Consider the following 20,842-nt stretch of genomic DNA (forward strand, 5'->3'; position numbering starts at 1 on the left):
TGAAGCCTTTTATGATCACTTTTTGACACAACAAACAGATTAAAAAAAAAAGAATGGTTATGTGAATAAAATAACTTTGTGAAATCATTATTCCTTTATCAGTTATGTGGCTGTGTATTGTTTGACTCCATGAATGTTTCATCGTTATAGGCTTCCATTTTCTTTTTTTTTTAATTTCTAGCACCGAGTAACATTGCTAATTGAAAAAAATAAACAAACATTTTTCTACTTTATCCTCACCTGTAATTAAAATCATCATGTTCTTTTTCCCCTCATTGAAAGTTCCAATTTAAATCCTTGCTACCAAGCCATGGGTGCCACTGTAGGTCATTATGGGTGAGGGGATGGTGGTATAATGGTAGTATCACTGGATGACTAACCTAATCAGTCTAATACTCTGGGGATATGAGTTCAAATCCCAACATGGCAGCTGGTGGAATTCAGATTCAATTAATTTAAAAAATAAATATCTGGAATTGTAAGCAAGTTTCAGTAATAGCAACCATCTGGCCTACATGTGACTCCAAACCCACAGCATTGTGATTGACTCTTAACTGCTCTCAAAGGGTGATGCTGGCCTTACCAGTGATGCCTACATCCTATGGATGAGTTAAAAACACCAATGATCAGGTCAGTCAGGTGCTGAATACTATGCTCAGTTTGTTGACTGTCAGGTCTTATTTAGTTTTGTTTCTGTTCACGTTTTACAGGGACAACGGCTGTGGAGGTGAGCTGATGGATGACAATGAGAAAGACAGGGCAAAGAGGTGAGAGGCTTGAAAATGTTATTTGACTAGCCAATGCCCATTTGGCTACTTTTGTAAATGCTACACCATCAACATAGACCATTAAAAGTCATCTGTAGAGTTTAAGTTGTAATTTGCACATACCAATTAGGTCATATTGGACAAAGGAAGTGTGCAACTGAGTCATGTTGTCTAGAATATCATAGGTTTGATCCTCAGTGTCTGCTGAGTTTGTTAATTATTTTTTTGATGAGGAAATTTCTATAAGGATGCAAGGTTCCAAAAATCCGTCAGATCTGCAAATGTTCAGATCTTGGATACTTTGTGAGGATTCCTTGTGAAAAATATATTGGCTTATTACCTGTTATTGGTAGAAAACCTAATCAAGGATACAACCAACTGTTTGCGACCAAAAGGCAATTGTTTCAATCAGGAACAAAACTTTATGCAAACCCCCACTAAATCGAGACTAGAGTATTATGCAGAATGTGCCTCCTTATGTTTTGATCTGGCAGCAAGGGATCGTCCAGATAAGTTAATCCACATTTCAAAAACTAAGCCTAAACCTTCCTTATGGGGCCTGAGGGAAAAGTCTGGCTCCTCTGGCAAGGAAAACTGAAGATAAAAGCTTACCTTTTGGAATCTCTTCACACGCTGAATGCCTACTGGCCGACGTTAACCTAGCAGGAAAGGCATAGCGGCTTGTCCACTCAGGCCTGACAGAAATTTTCAGTCAAGACCCGATGATATCATTGGGCCTTCATTGCCAGATTTAACGAAAGGTCCAGGTGCCTTTGCCACCTGCTCAGAAGGGCAAGTTAAAATCAGAACCATGTGAGAAATCGCCAGGTAAATTGCCCAGGGCATTTTAACTGCCCAGCCTGAATCTTGTTGGGGAGATGAAGTTAATATCTCCATTATAATAAAAGCAAAAAACTGCGGATGCTGGAAATCCAAAACAAAAATAAAAATACCTGGAAAAATTCAGCAGGTCTGGCAGCATCTGCAGAGAGGAGCACAGTTAATGTTTCGAGTTCATATGACTCTTCAACAGAACTAAGGAAAAATAGAAAAGAGGTGAAATATAAGCTGGTTTAATGGAGGGTGGGACAAGCTGGGTAGAGGGCCAGTGATAGGTGGAGATAGCCAAAAGATGTCATAGACAAAAGGACCTTCAACAGCTCTTAGTTCTTTTGTCTATGACATCTTTTGGCTATCTCCACCTATCACTGGCCCTCTATCCAGCTCTACTTGTCCCACCCACCCCTTGTTAAACCAGCTTATATTTCAACTCTTTTCTATTTTTCCTTAGTTCTGTTGAAGAGTCATACGGACTCAAAACGTTAACTGTGTTCCTCTCTGCAAATGCTGTCAGACCTGCTGAGTTTTTCCAGGTATTTTCATTTTTGTTTAATATCTCCATTGTTATACTCCATTGTTGATTTCTGTGACTGGAGATCTTTGTCAAAGAACAAAGGGCACATTTCAGAAAAAGACCTAAATGGTTCAGTGGAAGACAAGATTTCCAGCAATTTTACAGAGGGATGTTAAGGCCATTAATGTGGGGCGCAGCTGAGAACTGACATGTGTTGAAACACTGCAATTAATGCAAGCATGCCCCCAAGTTCCTTTTGCCTGTCACTTTAACTCTCCACACTGCTCCCACTCTGACCTTGCTGCCTATCTGGCCTGCTACAGTGTTCCAATGAACCGAATGTAAGCTCGAGGAACATCAGCCCATCTTTTGACTCAGCACATTACAACCTTCTGGACTCAACATTGAGTTCAACAATTTTAGATCATAACCTCTATCTGCATCTTGTTCTATGGGTTTATGTTTTTTGCTGGCTTGGTCCTGACTTGTTACTTCCATTATTCCTTCATGTTCCATTCAGATGGTTGCTATGTGGCCATTCATGCCTTATCTGGACATAACTTGAGTTTCTTATACATCCATTACCACTATCGTTGGCTTTTGTATCATGACACCTTTTGTCGTGTTATCTCTCTTAACCTATACTCTATCACAGTGCTTGACTTTTGTTCTTTGACCCTGTCCCTCCTTCCGCTGGCTCAAAACCTATTACATTTCTTCTTTCTTCATAGGTGCAAGGTCATTGACCTGAAACATTAACTCTGTTTCTCTCCACAGATGCCGCCTGACCTTCTGAGTGTTTCCAGCATTTTCAGTTTTTATTTCATAATTAATGCCCAGACTTGATGTAATCCTTTTCCTCTTTGCAAGATTACTTTTTTTACCAAAAACTTTGTGATGCATTGTAATTGATGATATTTCCACATATCCAGCACACCTATCACACACACCTTGTATGCTTGTGTCCTAACTGGAATTTATAAATGTTACTTAATGGCCTACAAGATTTCCTTCTCATAAAAGGGCTTCACGCAACAAATCTGAGAAGAAACGAAGGGACCAGTTCAACGTACTCATCAAAGAACTTAGTACCATGCTGCAGGGCTCCACACACAAGATGGACAAGTCTACTGTGCTGCAGAGGACAATTGATTTCTTACAGAAACAAAAAGGTAAGAACATAGATAATTCAATGAGGGTTTATAGCAAAGCCGCACTTGGTATAGTTTGAGACTAGAGGTATCCTTCGCTCGATTTCCAGCCATTGTAATCCAAGAGTCAATGGTCAGACCCCAAGGACACCTTGAGCTAGCCTGGTCCTACGCTTATTGAATTCTTAAGAGGTTTCACAATAGACTGGAGAACAAAAAGGTTTTAGCAACTCAACTTTTACAGGGTCAAGGTTCTATCACCTTAATATGAACCAGCTATCTGAAATTGTGGAGAGCTTAAAACATTCAATAACAAAACTTAGTAATTATCTTTTCCCTTTCTCAAGATCGACAGCATCTTCTGAACCTCACACGATAGCCTTGAACTACATCAACACAACAACTTGCTTTGTTCCAAAATGTAACCTGGGCACCAAATCTTGTTATCCACAAACCAAGTTGATGAGTATATTTAAGACTGAGATCAGTGGATTTCAGAGCATTGACTGAGAGAAAGGGGGAGTTTGCAGAATCACAGAATCAGAATCACAGAATTTTAACAGCACAGAAGGGGGCCATTCAGCCCATCTGTCTGCATTGGTTCTCCAAGTGAGCTTTAAGACCTAGTGCCATTGCCCTGCTTTTTCCCCGTACCCCTGCACATTGTTTCTATTCAAATAATCATCTAATGCCCTCTTGAATGCCTCGATTGAACCCGCCTCCATCATACTTCCAGGCAGTGCATTCCAAACCCAAATCACTCATTTGTGTGAAAAAGTTTTTTCTCACCTCACCCATGCTTCTTTTGCAAATCACTTTAAATCTGTTCTTGATCCTTTTACAAGCGGTGACAGCTTCTCACTATCTACTCTGTCCAGCCCCCTCATGATTTTGAACATCTCTATCAAATCTCCTCTCCTCTCAGCCTTCTTCTCTCCAAGGAGAACAGTCCCAACCTCTCCAATCTATCCTCATAGCTGAAGTTTCTCATCCCTGGAACCATTCTTGTAAACCTCTTCAGCACTCTCTCCAATGTGTTCACATCCTTCTAATAGTGTGGCGCCCAGAGCTGTACACAATACTCCAGAGTTGATGTAGAAGATCTTATTGAATGGCAGAGCAGGCTCGAGGAGCCATATTCTACTATTCATATTTGTTATATTCTGACCTAAATTGGTGGCAATTCTGAACCAGGCTGTTTCACCTAATCAGTTTGTGTTCATATTTATTCTCCACACAAGCAATATTCCTTATCCTGTGTGTCTGTTCCATTTCTCATATCCTTTTATTTTCAATATTCTGCAAACATCTATCTAACTTATTCTTAAAAGCTGTGTTTATCCCATTCAGTAATAAGCTAGGACTACTAGTCATCAGCCATATCTTCTAGCTAGACTCCTTCACAGTGAGCTGAAATACTTGAGATTAGTCTAGTTTGATAATTAATGGGGATGATTATACGGGTTAACTGTCAAAATGCTGTTGCAATCAGTTCTCAGATCTGTTTTGCTCAATTGATGGACTGTTGTTTCAAACATATTTTCCCTTTCAGAACTGTCAGCCCAGACAGAAGCTTGTGAAATCAGGCAGGATTGGAAGCCTTCTTTTCTTAGTAATGAAGAGTTCACACAGTTGATGTTGGAAGTAAGTAAAATCTCTTCAGTACATTTAGCAGCCTCCATGGTAGAGACCAAATACTTCACAGAGACAGAGATTGGAAAGCAGCACTGATATCAAGGGTGGACCGAGAAAGTTTTTTTATTCATTCACAGAATATGGGCGTCGCTGGCAAGATCAGCACTTATTACCCATCCTTAATTGCCCTGGAGAAGGTGGTGGTGAGCTGCCTTCCTGATTACAACTGAGGCCATTTCAGAGAGCAGTTAAGAACCAACCACACTGCTGGGTAAGGACAGCAAATTTCTTTCCTAAAGAGTGCAAGTGAATCAGATGGGTTTTTACAACAACCCAAAAGCCTCATGAACACCTTTACTTACAATTGAATTCCAGACTTTATTCAGTTAATTGAATTCAATGTTGCTGCATTGGGCTTTGAACTCATGTTGCTGGATTATTAGCTCAGGTCCCTGGGTTACTAGCCTAGTAACGTGACCACTGTGCTACTACGAGCATGACAATTGGAACATAACTTTGATCTGAACAGGGAGCAAAGTGGCAGAATTTATGGTCTTCCAGCAGGTTCCCTGTTTACCTGAATTAATCCTCCTTAGTAAAAAGCAACAGTCAGTCACCTTTAATGGCAGTGTGGGAGTACTTTCACCACATGGCCTGCAGTGTGGGAGTCCTTTCACCATATGGCCTGCAGTGTGGGAGTCCTTTCACCATATGGCCTGCAGTGTGGGAGTGCTTTCACCATATGGCCTGCAGTGTGGGAGTCCTTTCACCACATGGCCTGCAGTGTGGGAGTCCTTTCACCACATGGCCTGCAGTGTGGGAGTCCTTTCACCATATGGCCTGCAGTGTGGGAGTGCTTTCACCACATGGACTGCAGGTGTTCAAGAAGAAAGTCCAAAACCACAAGGGCAATCAGGGGTGAACAATAAAGGCCGGCCTTGGCAACTATGCACACATCCTGGGAATGTATTTGTAATAAATTCAACTGTTTGCATAGAGTACACACAATAAAATTACACTTTGGTATTTAAATGATATGCATCAATAAGTAAGGAGTAGGTTACTGTAACTCAATGGGCGGGATTTTCCGGCCCCGACACCAGTGGACATCGTCACAGGTGGGACAGGGAAACTTGGAGACCCAATAAAAGTCAACAGCCCTCCAAATCTTCCTGTCCCACCCATGATGATTCCCGCCAGTGTTGGGGCCGGAAAACCCGGCCCAAAGAACCTATGGTGAATGTTTCCACTGAGGTTTTATCACGTTTTATTACACTCTTACCACATTTCAAAATGTTCTCCATCAGTAAATTGCTTTCTAAACGCAGTCACATTCATTAAAGTTAAGAAGAATGTTCAGGTTTAGGCTCTGCAAGTTAAGCATGGGGAATTCAGTTAGTCATGTTTTGTTGTTGTGTAGATTTGTTAAATGTTGAGCATCAGTCCCAGAAGGTTGGACATTTTCCCTTGTGTATAAACCTAAGGCAGTTCAGGTCACATAAAAGTACAAGATGTAAACCACTTACATCTAACTTACAACTAAACTAGTTTTAGAGCTGGAAGCATAAAATAGGAATAACTCTGGAACAGCTAAGAGGACATGATGCAGTTTTCCTTCGAACAATTAGTTTAAAATAACTGCACCTTGCTACCTCCAGAATTTCACCATTGGCACACACAAAATAAATATAACTTAAACAGTAGTTTTAGTAACTCAAGTATTGCTGAAAAAGGAGACATGTCGAACTTTTTCATCTTGCACCCATCAGGACACTTGGCAAGAATACCAATACAATTTAAACTGTATGAGAAGAAGTGCAGATTGGTTGGCAAGTTGACTCTAATTGGTAGAGCTGTTATCATGGAGAATGTACTAATTGATAGTGACTGACAACTAACTGCCAATAATTATTTGAAATTAAAACCAGGCAGTTTGACCCTGATTGATCAAGGCATTGCCCTGAGGAATGTGCCAGCAAAAGGCTAAACTTATTTTGTTACCTGAAAAAGGCGCAGTGTGTGTACCTGTTCTTTCTGCCTGCAAAGAACAGGGCCCTGTGTATTAATATATATAGCTTACAGTACATGCAAATGTGCCACACTGCGAGCCTAACTGACAATCTTAAATTAGTTGTCAGCGTAATTCTTAGCACACTGAGGTTTATAGAGCAAATGTCCAATTGTGGAATCACATCTAATGTTGGACATTGCGTTTTGCAAACGTGGGCTGGTTGAGTACAGTCTGTACCTTGCCCATTGTGAACAGCGGCTGGGACATGCTGTTTGATATGATCCACCAGTCTTTGGGACATACGGCCTACATACCTATCATCACACTGGCACTGAAATTTATATACTACATTACTCATTTGTGTGATAGGCATTGATTTTTGGTTTGATGGCAGCTTCCTGTTAGTGGCGAATACCACTCCTGTTGCTACTGCATAGTAGCAGCGTGAAACAGCTAGCTTCACCTGTTGCTCAAAGTTTTGGGATACCTTGCCCTTCCAACAATCTGAGGTAGACTGGGCACTTTTCAGGGCCAAAAATGACGTCCTTAGGCCTGTTCATGAGTTTGCACAATATACAGTGCGAACTAACCTGATCAGGGTAGCCATTATCCTGCAGGATGCCTTTGATGCGCCCTATTTCAGCATCAAGCTTTGAGCAAATGGCTCAAGCCCTATTTACAAGGTTGCCGATAAGACCAATCTTATAGCGTGTGGAACTGTAAGACAACCAGTTTTGAGCAAGGTTTCCACATACACGGTGAAGGATTCCTTCACATTTACAAAGGCCATACAGGACTTGCATATCAATAGCAATGGTGTGTCCAGGTGCTCATTTGAGATTGCTAGCCTATTCCACTTAAGGAAGCCATTGGTACTTGTGCTGCAGCACAACATCATGGCAATGTAGACCCGCGCACCATTGCGTGAATCAGTATTCATTGAACTTATGAACTGAGCAATCGGCGCAGTTGATTTCAGTTTTAATGACACGATGGGCAGAATTTTTGGCTGGTCAGGCGAGCATGCACCCGACCCAAACGAGTGTAAAATTACACACGATGATGTCGGGCGAGCGTCCCAATGTCATTGTGCACTCGCACGATATTTCGGTCGGCAGGCGTGCACAGGAGTTGGCAGCGCACCCACAGACAATTAAGCAGCCCTATTACGGTCCTTAATCAACGAATTGATAGGGATCTTTCACTGCCCAACCAACCACTCAGTTGGCGGGTGGGCGAAAAGGCCAAGCGGCCTTACATTTTTGGCGAAACTTCATCCACGGGCGGGATGAGTTATCCTCCATTGATTTTTTAAAAATAAAAGCTTTTTGCATTCCTGTTTTCCATGTCCCTGCTCACGTGACAAAGTCACTTGAGAGGACAAGTTTTCATTATTTTAAAATTCTTTATTTTCATTGATAAAAATCTTCAGCTTCCTGAGGCAGCTCTGTGCCCCCACCCAGGCAGCGCTGAGTGCTGCAGCATGCATTTCGCCGTTAATTGGCCAGCCAGTGTGAAATCGCGGTTGGGACCCAATCACGGGCAGCGGTCTGTTCCACGGCCATCCAGCTCACCCCAGCCAAGCCCGCCTGACCACCGGAAAACCCTGACCCATGTATGTCCAAATAGATGGTGTTGCCATGGAATCCACTCTAGAACCAGGTCTTGCAAACATGTTTGTTGAGTTCCATGAGAAATGTGTCTTCGATGGAATGACATCTAACCTTCTACCCCTCGCACATTTCCGATATGTGGATGATATATTCGCTATATTTAAATCCGCAGTTTCCTTACATGTCTTAATAGGCTCCATCTTGTGCTCAAATTCACCTTTGAAATGGAGCAGTCAAATTAACTCCCCTTCTTTGATGTACTAGTTGAGAAATCTGCCATGGTTTTTTTACCACGGTCTGCCAGAAGCCTAACTTCACTGGTCAATATACTCATTGGGATTCACACAGTTCCACACGCTATAAGATTGGTCTTAATGCAACCTTATAAATAGGGCCTGAGCCATTTGCTCACTATTCAAGCTTGATGCTGAAATAGGGCACATCAGGGACATCCTGCAGGATAATGGTTACCCTGATCAGATCATTTCACGCAGTATATGAACGGAACTAAGGCCGTCACTTTCTGAAAACTGCCCCGTCTACCTCAGGTTGCCTGGAAGGGCACAGTATCTCAAAAATTTGAGCAACAGGTGAAGCTAGCTGTTTCACGCTGCTACTATGCAGTATCAACACGAATGGTATTCGCCACTAACAGGATGCTGCCATCAGGCCAAAAAGGCTTTCTGCCAATCACACAAATGAGTAATGTGGTATATGAGTTTCAGTGCCAGTGTGATCCTAGGAATGTAGGCCGTATGTCCCAAAGACTGGCGGATCGTTTCAAACATCACGTCCCTTCTGCTGTTCTCAATGGGCAAGGTACAGACCATAAACAACCAGCCCGTGTTTGCAAAACTCAAAACACTGAGTCCAACTTTAGATCTGATTTCGCAATTGAGCAACATTTGCTAAATAATCCTCAGTGCTAAGAATTACGCTGCAACTAATTTAAGATTGTCAGTTGGGCTCACAGAGTGGCACATTTGTGTGTACTGGAAGCTACACATATTAATACACAGGGCTTTGTTCTTTACAGACAGAAAGAACATGTAACACATTGCAACTGTTTCAGCTAAACAAAATAAGTGACAGCCATACACTGACTCATTCCTCAGGGCAATGCCTCGACCAATCAGCGACAAGCTGCCTGGTTGAAATTTTTAAAAATGCTTGGCAATTAACTGTTAATCATCATCGAATAGTGCATTCTCCATGGCAATACTGCTACCAATCAGAGTCCACTTGCTAACCAGTCAACAATCTCTTTTCATACAGTATAAATTCTTGTTTTCCCCTTATATTTGTAATCAGTGTCCTGATGAGTGCAAGACAAAAACCTTCATCATGTCTCTTATTTCAGCAATTTTAGTAATGTTAATATGAGTTGGGATTGCTCAAACAAAACCCTTCAGTTGGATGTTGTTAAGTGTGATTAATTTTCTAGTAAATATGCCCAGATTCACAGTTCTGTTATATTTTTCTTAACACTCTAAGTAGCTGCTCCTGCCACCACTATCTGCTCAGTTGTGGTGAGAACTGGTCACATTGAGTTATATTTTTGCCAATGCACAGTTCTGTACTTATGCAAAGTGGTACTCTGTGTGTGTGCACCTGATCACCTGCGCATTTCCACACATGTATTTAAACATGAGCACATTTAAATAAGTCCACATTTAAAAACAAGCGCATTAAAACATGGCACAGCTCTATCATGACATACCTGCTGATGTGATGAAGAGCAGAACTAACACCCAGCACATTGGTCCTCTTGATAATTTAGTCCATAGTATTTTGAGGCACTGTTGGTGGTTGACAAGGCCCTGGTTCATTATTGGAGTCTGTCAGGGAAGATCTCCAACTGGAGATTGAGCTGCCTGCCTCCTGATAACCATGTGAACCAACGGCCTAACAGGTAGGTTACTCCTAGCTGAACAAACAGGGAACTTAGCAGTGTTCCATACTTTGTACTGTTTACATGGTTTTAGCTGGTTCAACTATAGCAACACCATTGTATGCACTTTGGGCTCCCAAACCCTTGGCTCTGCCAACCTGTGAGTAAACTCACTGGACTTCAATAAGCAGGACCTGTTGCTGTGGAAAGAGAGAATGTGCATTCCATGTGGGAAATTGAATTTCTGTATATATACAGATCTTTCAGTAGTTTGGTTTGCCGACACTTAAACATGATGATAAGCTTCTGTGCATACCACACACTCGGCCGCCAAATATGAGTTATCACATCAGTGCAGAAACCAAAGTGTAACTGGCTATTTCTTTTTGTTGTAACTTCCATCCATTCAAATTTTGATGTCTGTAGCTCAGTGTTGTTACGACTGCCTCACTCGCTAAGGGTTCTTTGTTCAAAAGCAGATAGAAATGTATTTCATTTAAGCAAAATATTGATGCCTATGTGTGTTTTTTTTTTCCATTTCCTTTTAGGCTTTAGATGGGTTTCTCATAGCACTTAGTGAGGACGGAAACATAATTTATATCTCCGACAGTGTTTCTTCATTGCTTGGGCATTTACCAGTAAGTATTTGCTGGGTTGTTTGATGAGCCTTTTTCCTTTTGCACTTCCAATTGTGAATAAACGAGAACCTACAGTGTCATTTGAGACAAATGGGAAAGCAGACTGATTTCGATCCTCTGATTTCTACTGTAAATGTGACATTATGTTGCTTTATTCCGTAAGCATGGATAGAAATGGCTATAGTCAAGCTGAAAGTTATTCCCACAGTGAGAATTTTCTATTGTGCAAGTCTAAGCACCTCACTCAAAGGTTTTGTAATTTTGACCTGTGGCCTCTCAATTGTTCCATTGAACATTTCTGTCTTGAGTTCTTACTATCTTTCTCAGCTTTGAAAAATACATGTGTATTTTTGGTTGTCCCTCTACACTTACTGGTATATCTGGAACTGCTTCAGACCTGAGTAAAGATCATAAAGTGCCTTGAAATTCTACTGATAGAATATCACCTATTTTATCAGCAACTAATTTAATATTAGTGCACCATTTTTAGTGCAGGACTGAAATATATGAATACCTTCCATATCTCTTCTGCTAAGTTATGGTAAGCTTTATAAAAAATTAATCGGGCAGAATTTTCCCCCGTCGGGGGGATCTTTAGGAGCAGGCCTGATCGGGGCGCGCTGCCATTTTACATGCTCCCTGTGCAGGCTGGGGGGGGATTCCCTCAGCCGAGAGTGCACTCTTTTGCGCATGCGCACGAAAGAGTGCATTCATCTTCCTGAGACTAAGCGCTGCCTCAGGGAGATTGGCTCCACGTTAAAAAATGGTAAAAACAGAGAAAAAAAAAGTTCCCTGACATGTCCCCTCATGTGACACTGTCACATGAGTTGGGACATGTCCACCACTTTCACTTTCACTTTTATTAAAATTTTATTAACCTACATGAAACCTCATCTCACCCGTGGATGAGGTTTGATGCTTTTTCTAATGCCCGCCAGGGTTCCCAGCTTGCCCGCTAACATTAAGGTTGGAGGGGCAGGTCCACTAATTACATTAATTACGTTGTTAATGGCCTCAATAGGTCGGCGGGCGCACAGCTGATTCGGCTGAGCCCCCACCGACCTGAAAATTGAAATGACACGGGGTGATATCAGGAGTTCCACCCAACATCATCCCACGTCATTTTACACATCGGTGAGCAGGCCCTGCACACACACACACACACACACCCCCCCCCCACCCCACCACCCCCCCAACCCCCACCCCCGCTCGCCAACCAGGAAATCCTGGCCATCAAGTTGTAAATATATGACCTTAGCCAAATGATCTTAAATAGTGTGGCAAATCACTGTTATATACACACTGGTTCAAACCTTAGTGTCATCTCATTTCAGATGTAGCTACCTAATTTGCAGCTTGTAAGTACAGGAGATCAAGCTAACATTTCTTATCACTACACATCCTAACACAAGGTGCAACTCAGAATGAATGGGAGATTGAGGTCTGTAAACATTCACTCCCTCCACCCCCAACGCACAATGACAACACTGTGTACCATCTATAAGGTGCACTATATTAACTCCTTCTACAGCACCTTCCAAAACCATGCACTCTACCACCTAGAAGGACAAAAGCAGCAGATGCATGGGAACACGACCACCTGCAAGTTCCCCTTCAAGCCACACAGTATCCTGACTTACAACTATATCACCATTCTTTCACTGTTGCTGGATCTAGTTCCTGGAATTCCCTCCCCAATGGGTGTACTCACACCACAGGGATTGCAGCGGTTCAAGAAGGCAGCTGACCATCACCTTCTCAAGGGCATCTAGGGATGGGCAATAAATGCTGGCCCAGCCAAGGACAGTTGCATCCCATGGATGAATTAAAAAAAATCAGTGAAAGGGTCTTTCACTATACATTGATGAGAAATGGATAATTTACTAACGTACCTAAAATTCTGACCAATTAGACGGAGTTAGTGATATCACTTGCCTATCATTCAGCTGTACATTGAGATTAAAAAGCAAAATTGTCAGTAATAAATGGGGCATGAGACAGCACCAAAGTGTTCAAATTGACTTCCGTCTCTCCAAATGCATAATATGTGAGTGGGTGGGTAGGTGGGCGGGTGCGGAGGTGGGGGAAAGGTACAGAATAAAAATTTAGCAGCCTTCTGCTGGAGATACAGATGGTGGATGAGCACACATCCTAGCTCTACAGTTGACTAAGCTAAAGTTCATTACACTGACTGTACAGGCTCTCAGACAGTGAGAAGATATTCAAGCCGGACACTGAAGGGTCCCTGCCACTTGTCAAACAGCATCCTAGCACCCAGTCTGTCTTCAAGAAAACAGAGAGCCGACATAAGATGTCGGTCAGATTGTGAATAGAATACTCACAGCTCTTTAGTAACATAGAGTGACAGTTGATAAGAGGGAAATCCCCAGACTCTGAAGAAGGAGGTAGCTTAATGAAATGAGCCAGAAGCATTCTGCATGCTGGCCAGCAATTGTATTCATTCACAAGTCAATAAAAGAATAATGAGACAGATAGTGGACTTTATCAGAATCACTGCTCCTCAGACCAGTACATGGTTTACTTGAGTGGTCCCAATAAAAGTATGATGACCTGAACAATGACTTAAAACTTAATACATTTGCTAGGGTGTGGATTGTTAAATCTGACAACGAAGGATATGTGTCCTGAAAACAGATAAGAGATAGCATGCAAAGAATCTACATTCATATATGGGCTAAAGTCAGATTGCAAAAGTAGTGAAAACCAGGGAATTAATATTTAGATTCTCGATGTTCACTTACATTCATTAAATGAATTACCTTGAAGCATCTAGAAGGTTATGATGGTAAGGATTAGATGAAATAAGGTGGGAGGAGGCTCATGTGGAGCATAAACACCTCCATGGACTAGTTGGGCCGAAAGGCCTGTTTCTATGCTGTATTTTCTATGCAATTCGGCCAGGTATATCTGCATTTCTTGTAACTTAGAACCAAAGTTTAAATAAGGAAGTGTGGAGCTAGAGTAAAATAATTCATCTCTTGTAGTCTGTATCTTCTCAAGGGATTTGCCCAATTCTGCCATCAGGAACTCTTGGGTCGGAATTTCCTAGACATCCCCCTGGCGGGGCCGGTGAGCCATTGAAGCCTCCAATCACATCGCCGGGATCCATAGATCCTGCCTGCGTGAGGTGCTGGAAAACTCTCTCCCTGTGAAATTCTCCTTGATCTCTATAAGTAGTCAAGTGCGAAGTCCTGGAGAGCTTTCTTTATTCAACTCTGACCGGTTGCAGAGCAGAGATGGTATGGTGTTGTAAATCTGAGTTGATCATCTTCTAATCTTCAGTTCCATTCTTAACCACAAACCCCAATCCACTCCTCATCAAAGAAATTAAACATTGCAGCATTAACTACATCAGTTTAGCAATTAACTCGTTTCGTTATTAAAACTTCATTGAAATCACATGGTTCCATGGTTAGATACATTAGTTGAGGCCTGAGGCAGATCAGCCATGATCCTATTGAATGGCGGGGCAAGCTTGAGGGGCCAAATGACCTACTCCTGCTCCTATTTCTTATGTTCGTATGACTCACAGGCATTGAATATTGAACCTTAAATAATTTCCATGTTCACTCCCTAGTCTATGCTGAGTTAACTGATTGATGACTGGGCATTGGTAGGAGTGCTACATTCTGAACAAGCAAGGGGATAAATAATGCTGACATGACCTTGAATGCACTATCTGAAGGAGTGGCGGAAGCAGGTTCAATAGTAACTTTTAAAAGGGAATTGGATCTATATTTGAAAAGGAAATATTTGGAAGGCTGTGGACTAATTGGATTAGTCTAATCGGATAGCTCCTTCAAAGAGCTAGCACAGGCAATGTGGACCGAATGATCTCCTTCTGTGCCGTACGATTCCTATTTGAAAGTGGATATTGGGTGAAATCTCAAAGTGGCTCGCTGTGACAATTCCAAGTTCAAATAGCCTGCTGACACACAACAACAACTTGCATTTATATAGCACTTTTAGTACAGGAAAACACCCCAAGGATTCACCTTTTAAACTTGGGCATGTAGAATTTCCATTTACCAACATGGTCCAATGTGAATGGGAGGACAATCAGGAACAAAATGATATCGTTAATCATGTAAGCTCCTGCACTATGCTGCTACCTAGGAAGATCTCATGTCCTAAACTGTTGCAACAAGTGGCTGTAAAAGCTACAGTTATATAATAGTCCCTCAGCATTGCATCAGCTAAATAATAATTCCCAGAAGGACCCGCACGCAGTATTGTGTGTTGTTTCAGTTTCCCAAGATGTTTGTTAAGAGTTGGTGAGGATTTTGCTTCCTTTTGAACATCCAATCAATATAACTGAGAAATGAATAATAATGTGTTTCCAGTAACCTAATTAGATGCCAGTTATCTTGCCAAGTACAATAATTACTGAGATATTGAAATTTTCTTGAAACTTTCACAGTTTAATAGACATGAGCAAAATCCAAGATTTACTAGATTCAGGAACAGTTTTTCCCCTTTTAGCAGCAGAGTACAAGCTTGGAATTATGCCTTTAAACTAGTGAAGGAAAGCGACATTTTAGAAATTCAGTGTTGTGTACGTGTGGGCCTGTCTGTGTGTGTGTGTTGTGCGTCTGCGTGTGTCTCCACTTGTGTGCATGTGTGTGTCTGTGAGTGTGTGTGTGTGTGTGTGTGTGTGTATACGCACACACAGTGGCATGTTACTTTTCTCAATCATAATAAACAGCCACAAAATTTTGGAGCTGTTTCATATGAGACCCATTCTCTCCCTCAATTTGCACAAGATCCCCATTAAGTGCAGGCAAAGGAGACAATTCAGCCTATCTATATCACTCTTCACAGAAACCAATACCACCCCTTTCCCTCTTCCAATGGCCTATTGGATAATTCAACATTCTCCTAATTTAGTCACATGAAAATTTAGCTTGGGAACATGCTGTTGGAGCCAACTAAATCAATTTAGGTTGTCCGCAGGGACGTCAAGAATTAAATGCCATCACGCCAAGTACAGACCCACATCAGGCTCAGTGCACAAGCTGGCAATTATTGTAGCAGTGCTCGGGGTTAATCTTGGACAGACTCCATCAGTGTTAAACACCAAATCTCAAGAAAGATAATTGGCCTTGGAGGGAGTGCAGTGTAGATTCACCAGAATGACACTGGGGCCTTAAGGGTATGAGGCTTGGATATGTAAGCTTGGCTTTTATTCCCTTAAATTTGGAAGATTTAAGGGTGATCTAAGTGAAATGCTTAAAATCATAAAGGGATTCGAAGGGTAGATACAGAGAAACTATTTCTTCTAGTGGGGAAAACCACAGGGAGGACCCAACATTTTAAAATGAGTAATTGGCTACTTAGGAGTGAAATCAAGAAGCATTCTTTCAGTTAAAGTATGGAGGAGATCTGGAACTCTCCCTCAAAAGGCTGTGGATGCTGGGGGACAAGTGAAACTTTCAAAACTGAGATAGGCACATTTTTAAGGATGGCAAGGGATATGAAGCAAAGGCGGGTAAATGAGAATGAGGTCCAGGTCAGCCTTGATATAACTGAATGGCTGTATAGGCTTGTTTATTTATATCTGTGCTAACAATTCATCCATTTGCATGCATTCAGATACCGAGCCTTTAACGCTGTCTTTATACAATTTTTGCACTCTCTGGCTTTATCTGCTGGTGCACTCTTAAGTTTGTACTCTGTCCCTCCCAGCCACACTCTGGTTATCATTACCCAAATCACTACCCTGCTCTAGTACCTCATTGATTCCCTTTGATTTACTACATTTCCTCTCGCATGATCCCTTCCCCCCCCACCCCAACCCCCACTATTTAGTTTAAAGCCTTCTCTATCATTCGAATTATAAAACTAGCCAAAAAAACCTGGTCCCAGCACCATTCAGGTGAAGAATGTACCAATGGTACAGCTCCCACTATCCCCAGTTCTGGGGCCAGTGCCTCATGAATTGAAACCCAGGCTGATCAGCCTCCTCCTGTTCCTCTGTCCCACATTGGGTTATGCAGCTCTTGTCACAGTTGCCTATTTTCTTGCTTGCAAGTAAAGAAAAATAGGATACATGTGTAGATAATTAATGAACACCTCTGACTCATAACAGTATATGTAATGAGCTGAGCTGTTAGGAGAAAGTGTCTAGAACCGGAGAATCTATTCAGCAGCCTTCATGGGAAAATGCTGTGAGATTTTCCTCTAGTCAGACAAGGACAGGGGAATGGATAATTACTTAGATAACAAAAAGAGACAACGGGATTCATTAAAAAGTTAACGCCTTTTTCTTTTGTACCAGTCAGATCTAGTGGACCAAAATATATTGAATTTCCTGCCGGAGCAGGAACATGCAGAAGTATACAAGCTGCTGTCGAACCAGATGCTAATGACAGACCCGGTTACACGTGATTATCTGAACAGTATGTACCTTGCTTCTATCTGACTTGTTGTGAAAACAACTGTCACACTGCTAATGCTAAGCGCAAGTTTCACTGAACACATCAGAAGGTGGATTCGAATTACCATCCCGGTCCTGAGCTGTTGTTTGAAAAGGTGTCTCCTAAGGCTGCAGGAGAATGAGCAAGTTTGGTAAAGGAGAGTTGGTGGGCGAGACTTTGGAACCCCGCTTTAAATCCAAACCCAAGTTGCCCTCAGTAGGTGTGGCGTGTCAGCTCTGAGCCGTATTGAGAAGCAATGCATAAGGACAGTAAAAATTATCCCTTTCGCAGGGGAAGCAAAGTTAGCAGCTTCTCCTTGTGTGGGGATAGTAACTAAGGAGGGGCCGTTGCTTTAGCCATGGAAGGTTCAGTGAGTAGCACATTTGCTTCTGCCTCAGAAGGTTGTGGGTTTGAACTCCACTCTGCAGGACTTCAGCCCAAAATCTACAACATTGCGGTGTCTTGCTTGCAGTCATGTTTGCTACGCCACAAATGAAGAGTTGTGACTAATTCCTATTTGCATCAAACTCTTTCAAAATGTTTGTACAGGGCCTGAATCAGCAAGCGGGGCCACGAAGGCCAAGAGGGCTAGGTTAAACTAGAAGATAAGGAATACAGGAAGTGCAAGGTAGTTGAAAGAAAGAATGACTTGCTTTTATATAATGTCTTTCAGAACCTCATGACATCTCAAACCACTTTACAGCCAATAAAATAACTTTCTTTTGAAGGATAGTCACTGCTGTTATGTAGGAAGCAAGGCAGCTAATGTCCTCACATCTCGGCCCCACACACAGCAACATGACAGTGATCAGATAATCTCTTTCAGTGATGGGGGTTTGAAAAAGAAACATCGGCTGGGACACTAGGGTGGACTCCTTTTCCCTTTGAAGTCGTGCTATGGGATCTTTTACATCCAGCTGAGAGGGAAAACAGGGACTCAATTTAACATCTCATCCAAAAGCCGGCACCTAGTGCCTCAGTTTTTTGGCAAGGAAAGTGTGCCTAGGTAAAGTTGAACCTATAATCTCTGACTCAAGAGGTGAGAGTGCTGCCCCCGAGTCAGAGCTGACGTGTGTTAGACACCATAGCCTTTTTTTCTACAAACCAGCAGTGTTTGTATTTTTGTGGTGTCACTTTGCTGTCTTTACTGGGGCCAAGATTCAGTTCTGACTATACTGCAATGGTAAGAGTATAATTAATACAGTTTAGTGATGAAATGTGCATGTTGTCATCTGAAGCAATAACTGTCGGACGTCATTGAGATAGCCTATGGTAGCCTCAGTAATGATACAGTTAGTATGATATTCCCGTTGGCTGGATTCTGGTGTCAATATATGCAAAGGCTACCAGCCTTGGTTCAGTGAGTAGCACACTTGCTGCTGCCTCAGAAAGTTGTGTGTTTGAACTCCACTCTCCAGGACTTCAGCCCAAAATCTACAACATTACGGTTTCTTGCTTGCAGTCATATTTTCTACACCACAAATGAAGAGTTGTGACTAATTCCTATTTGCATCAAACTCTTTCAAAATGTTTGTACAGGGCCTGAATCAGCAAGCGGGGCCACTAAAGTTCAGGATGGCTGTGCATGTTATTTTGTGAGAATCTGATGGTGTTTTGAAGGATGAGTCACACTTCTTGGTGGCCTACTTTCATACATTTAACAGTTGGAAGTTTCAGACAGGGATCTGTGACCAACGGTTCAGATGCAAATGAAAACAAAAAGTGCAAGAAGCAAAGACTCCAACATGAGTTGATAAATAACATAAAACCACAACAAAGTTTCAGGAAGAAAAAGAGCTGCAAAAGCAACAGATTGCAGCATTGCCTTTAGCTTTCATAGAATGGTAGAGTGTAGAAGGAGGCCATTTACACATTGTCCCTGCGCTGGCTCTTTAAAAATGTTTTCCAATTAGTCCCATTCCTCTTCCCCCTTAGAACTGCAATTATTTGCCTTTTAAAGTATAAATCCAATTTCCTTTTCAATAAATGAGATGGCATTCCATTGAAAGCCTACTGTGTTTGAAATTAATTTATTTCCCATTAAAAGGTCACTTTTAATTAAAAAAAAATAAAGGGATTGGCTTTTCTGGGCCTAATATGTCTGAGCACATTGATCACCTGAGCAAAGAGAATGGAGAAAAATCAGTCGACTAATTAAAAGAAATTTGATCCATGATTATACTGTTTTTTTTAACAATTTTTCAGTATGTCCTGCACCCAAGCAATCGATCTCACCCAGGTTCAGGGCAAGGGGATCTTTCCATTTTGCCCTCTCACCTTTTTATTCTGCAGCTCAGTATTTTTTTGTTGATCACACTCGCATCTATTTTTGATTCTGATTTACCTCCTCATAGAATAATTACAGGGTGCTGGTTAGTTCGGCTGGTTAGACGGCTAGGGTGTGGCTTGGAATAACACCAACAGCACAGGTTCAACTCCACTTTTTAATTCTTTCACGGGACACGGGCGGTGCTGGCTAGGCCAACATTTTTTTATTGCCCATCCCTAATTGCCCTTGAGAAACTGATGGTGAGCGTCTTCTTGTTCCGACTAATGTATACTTGCAGCTGCCCCATGTTTGATGCAGAGTGGTGCCCTTAAGCTATGTAAGCTAATAGAGAGAGATGCATACAGCACCTTGTGGACGATGGCTAATTACCGAACTACATAGAATAATGACATGGTTACATGCACAAAGTAGTAATGGGCAGAATTTTTAGGTCAGCATGCCAGCGCGCGGCTGACCCGATTGGATGCGGAATCACACGTGATGACATCGGGCGAGCGCCCCAATGTCATCCCGCGCTCGCGCGATATTTTAGTCGGCAGGCGCATGCGAGTATCAGGAGCGCGCCCATCGACAACTAAGAAAACAATTAAAGTTGTTAAGGTGCCAATTGTCTCCAATGTTTCGTGATCTGTCCAACCTTACGGCTGGCGGACGGGCAAATCTGCCAGGCGGACTTTGTATTTTTGGTGAAACCTCATCCAAGGGTGGAACGAGGTTTCCGTTATTAAATTTTAATAAAATATTTGGGCAGAATTTTCATCATGTATATGTTCGGGTGACCGATTCTGATGCGTAGACATTTTTTTTTTGGATTTTAAATCTTTTTATTTAATTGTTTTGAAGTCTTGAGCCCCCCCCTGAGGCAGCTCTCTGCCTTCAGGGCGCTTTCATTCAGCGCTCGCCTGCGCCCGCACTCAGGTCAGCGCCCGCCCCCAGCCCCTGCAGTGCTGAGCATTTCAGCGTACGCTTCCCGCTGGCTGGCTGTTAATTGGCCAGCCAGCATGAACTCATGGTCAGGGGCCAATGGCAGGCGACGGTCCATGCCCCAGCCACCC

General features: G+C 42.2%; 1 protein-coding gene across 1 annotated transcript in view; it reads left to right on the plus strand.

The window, feature by feature from the left end:
* The first annotated feature begins 735 nt into the window (after window positions 1-735).
* The window catches only part of npas2 (neuronal PAS domain protein 2), a 78,011-nt gene continuing 57,904 nt past the window's right edge, over window positions 736-20,842 (plus strand). The window contains exons 1-5 of the mRNA XM_041196195.1: window positions 736-767; window positions 3,145-3,293; window positions 4,825-4,916; window positions 10,971-11,060; window positions 17,359-17,479. Coding sequence (XP_041052129.1) covers window positions 736-767; window positions 3,145-3,293; window positions 4,825-4,916; window positions 10,971-11,060; window positions 17,359-17,479 — 484 coding nt within the window. The remainder of the gene's footprint in view (window positions 768-3,144; window positions 3,294-4,824; window positions 4,917-10,970; window positions 11,061-17,358; window positions 17,480-20,842) is intronic.

This window comes from Carcharodon carcharias, chromosome 9 (assembly GCF_017639515.1).
Source record: "Carcharodon carcharias isolate sCarCar2 chromosome 9, sCarCar2.pri, whole genome shotgun sequence".
NCBI lineage: Eukaryota > Metazoa > Chordata > Chondrichthyes > Lamniformes > Lamnidae > Carcharodon > Carcharodon carcharias.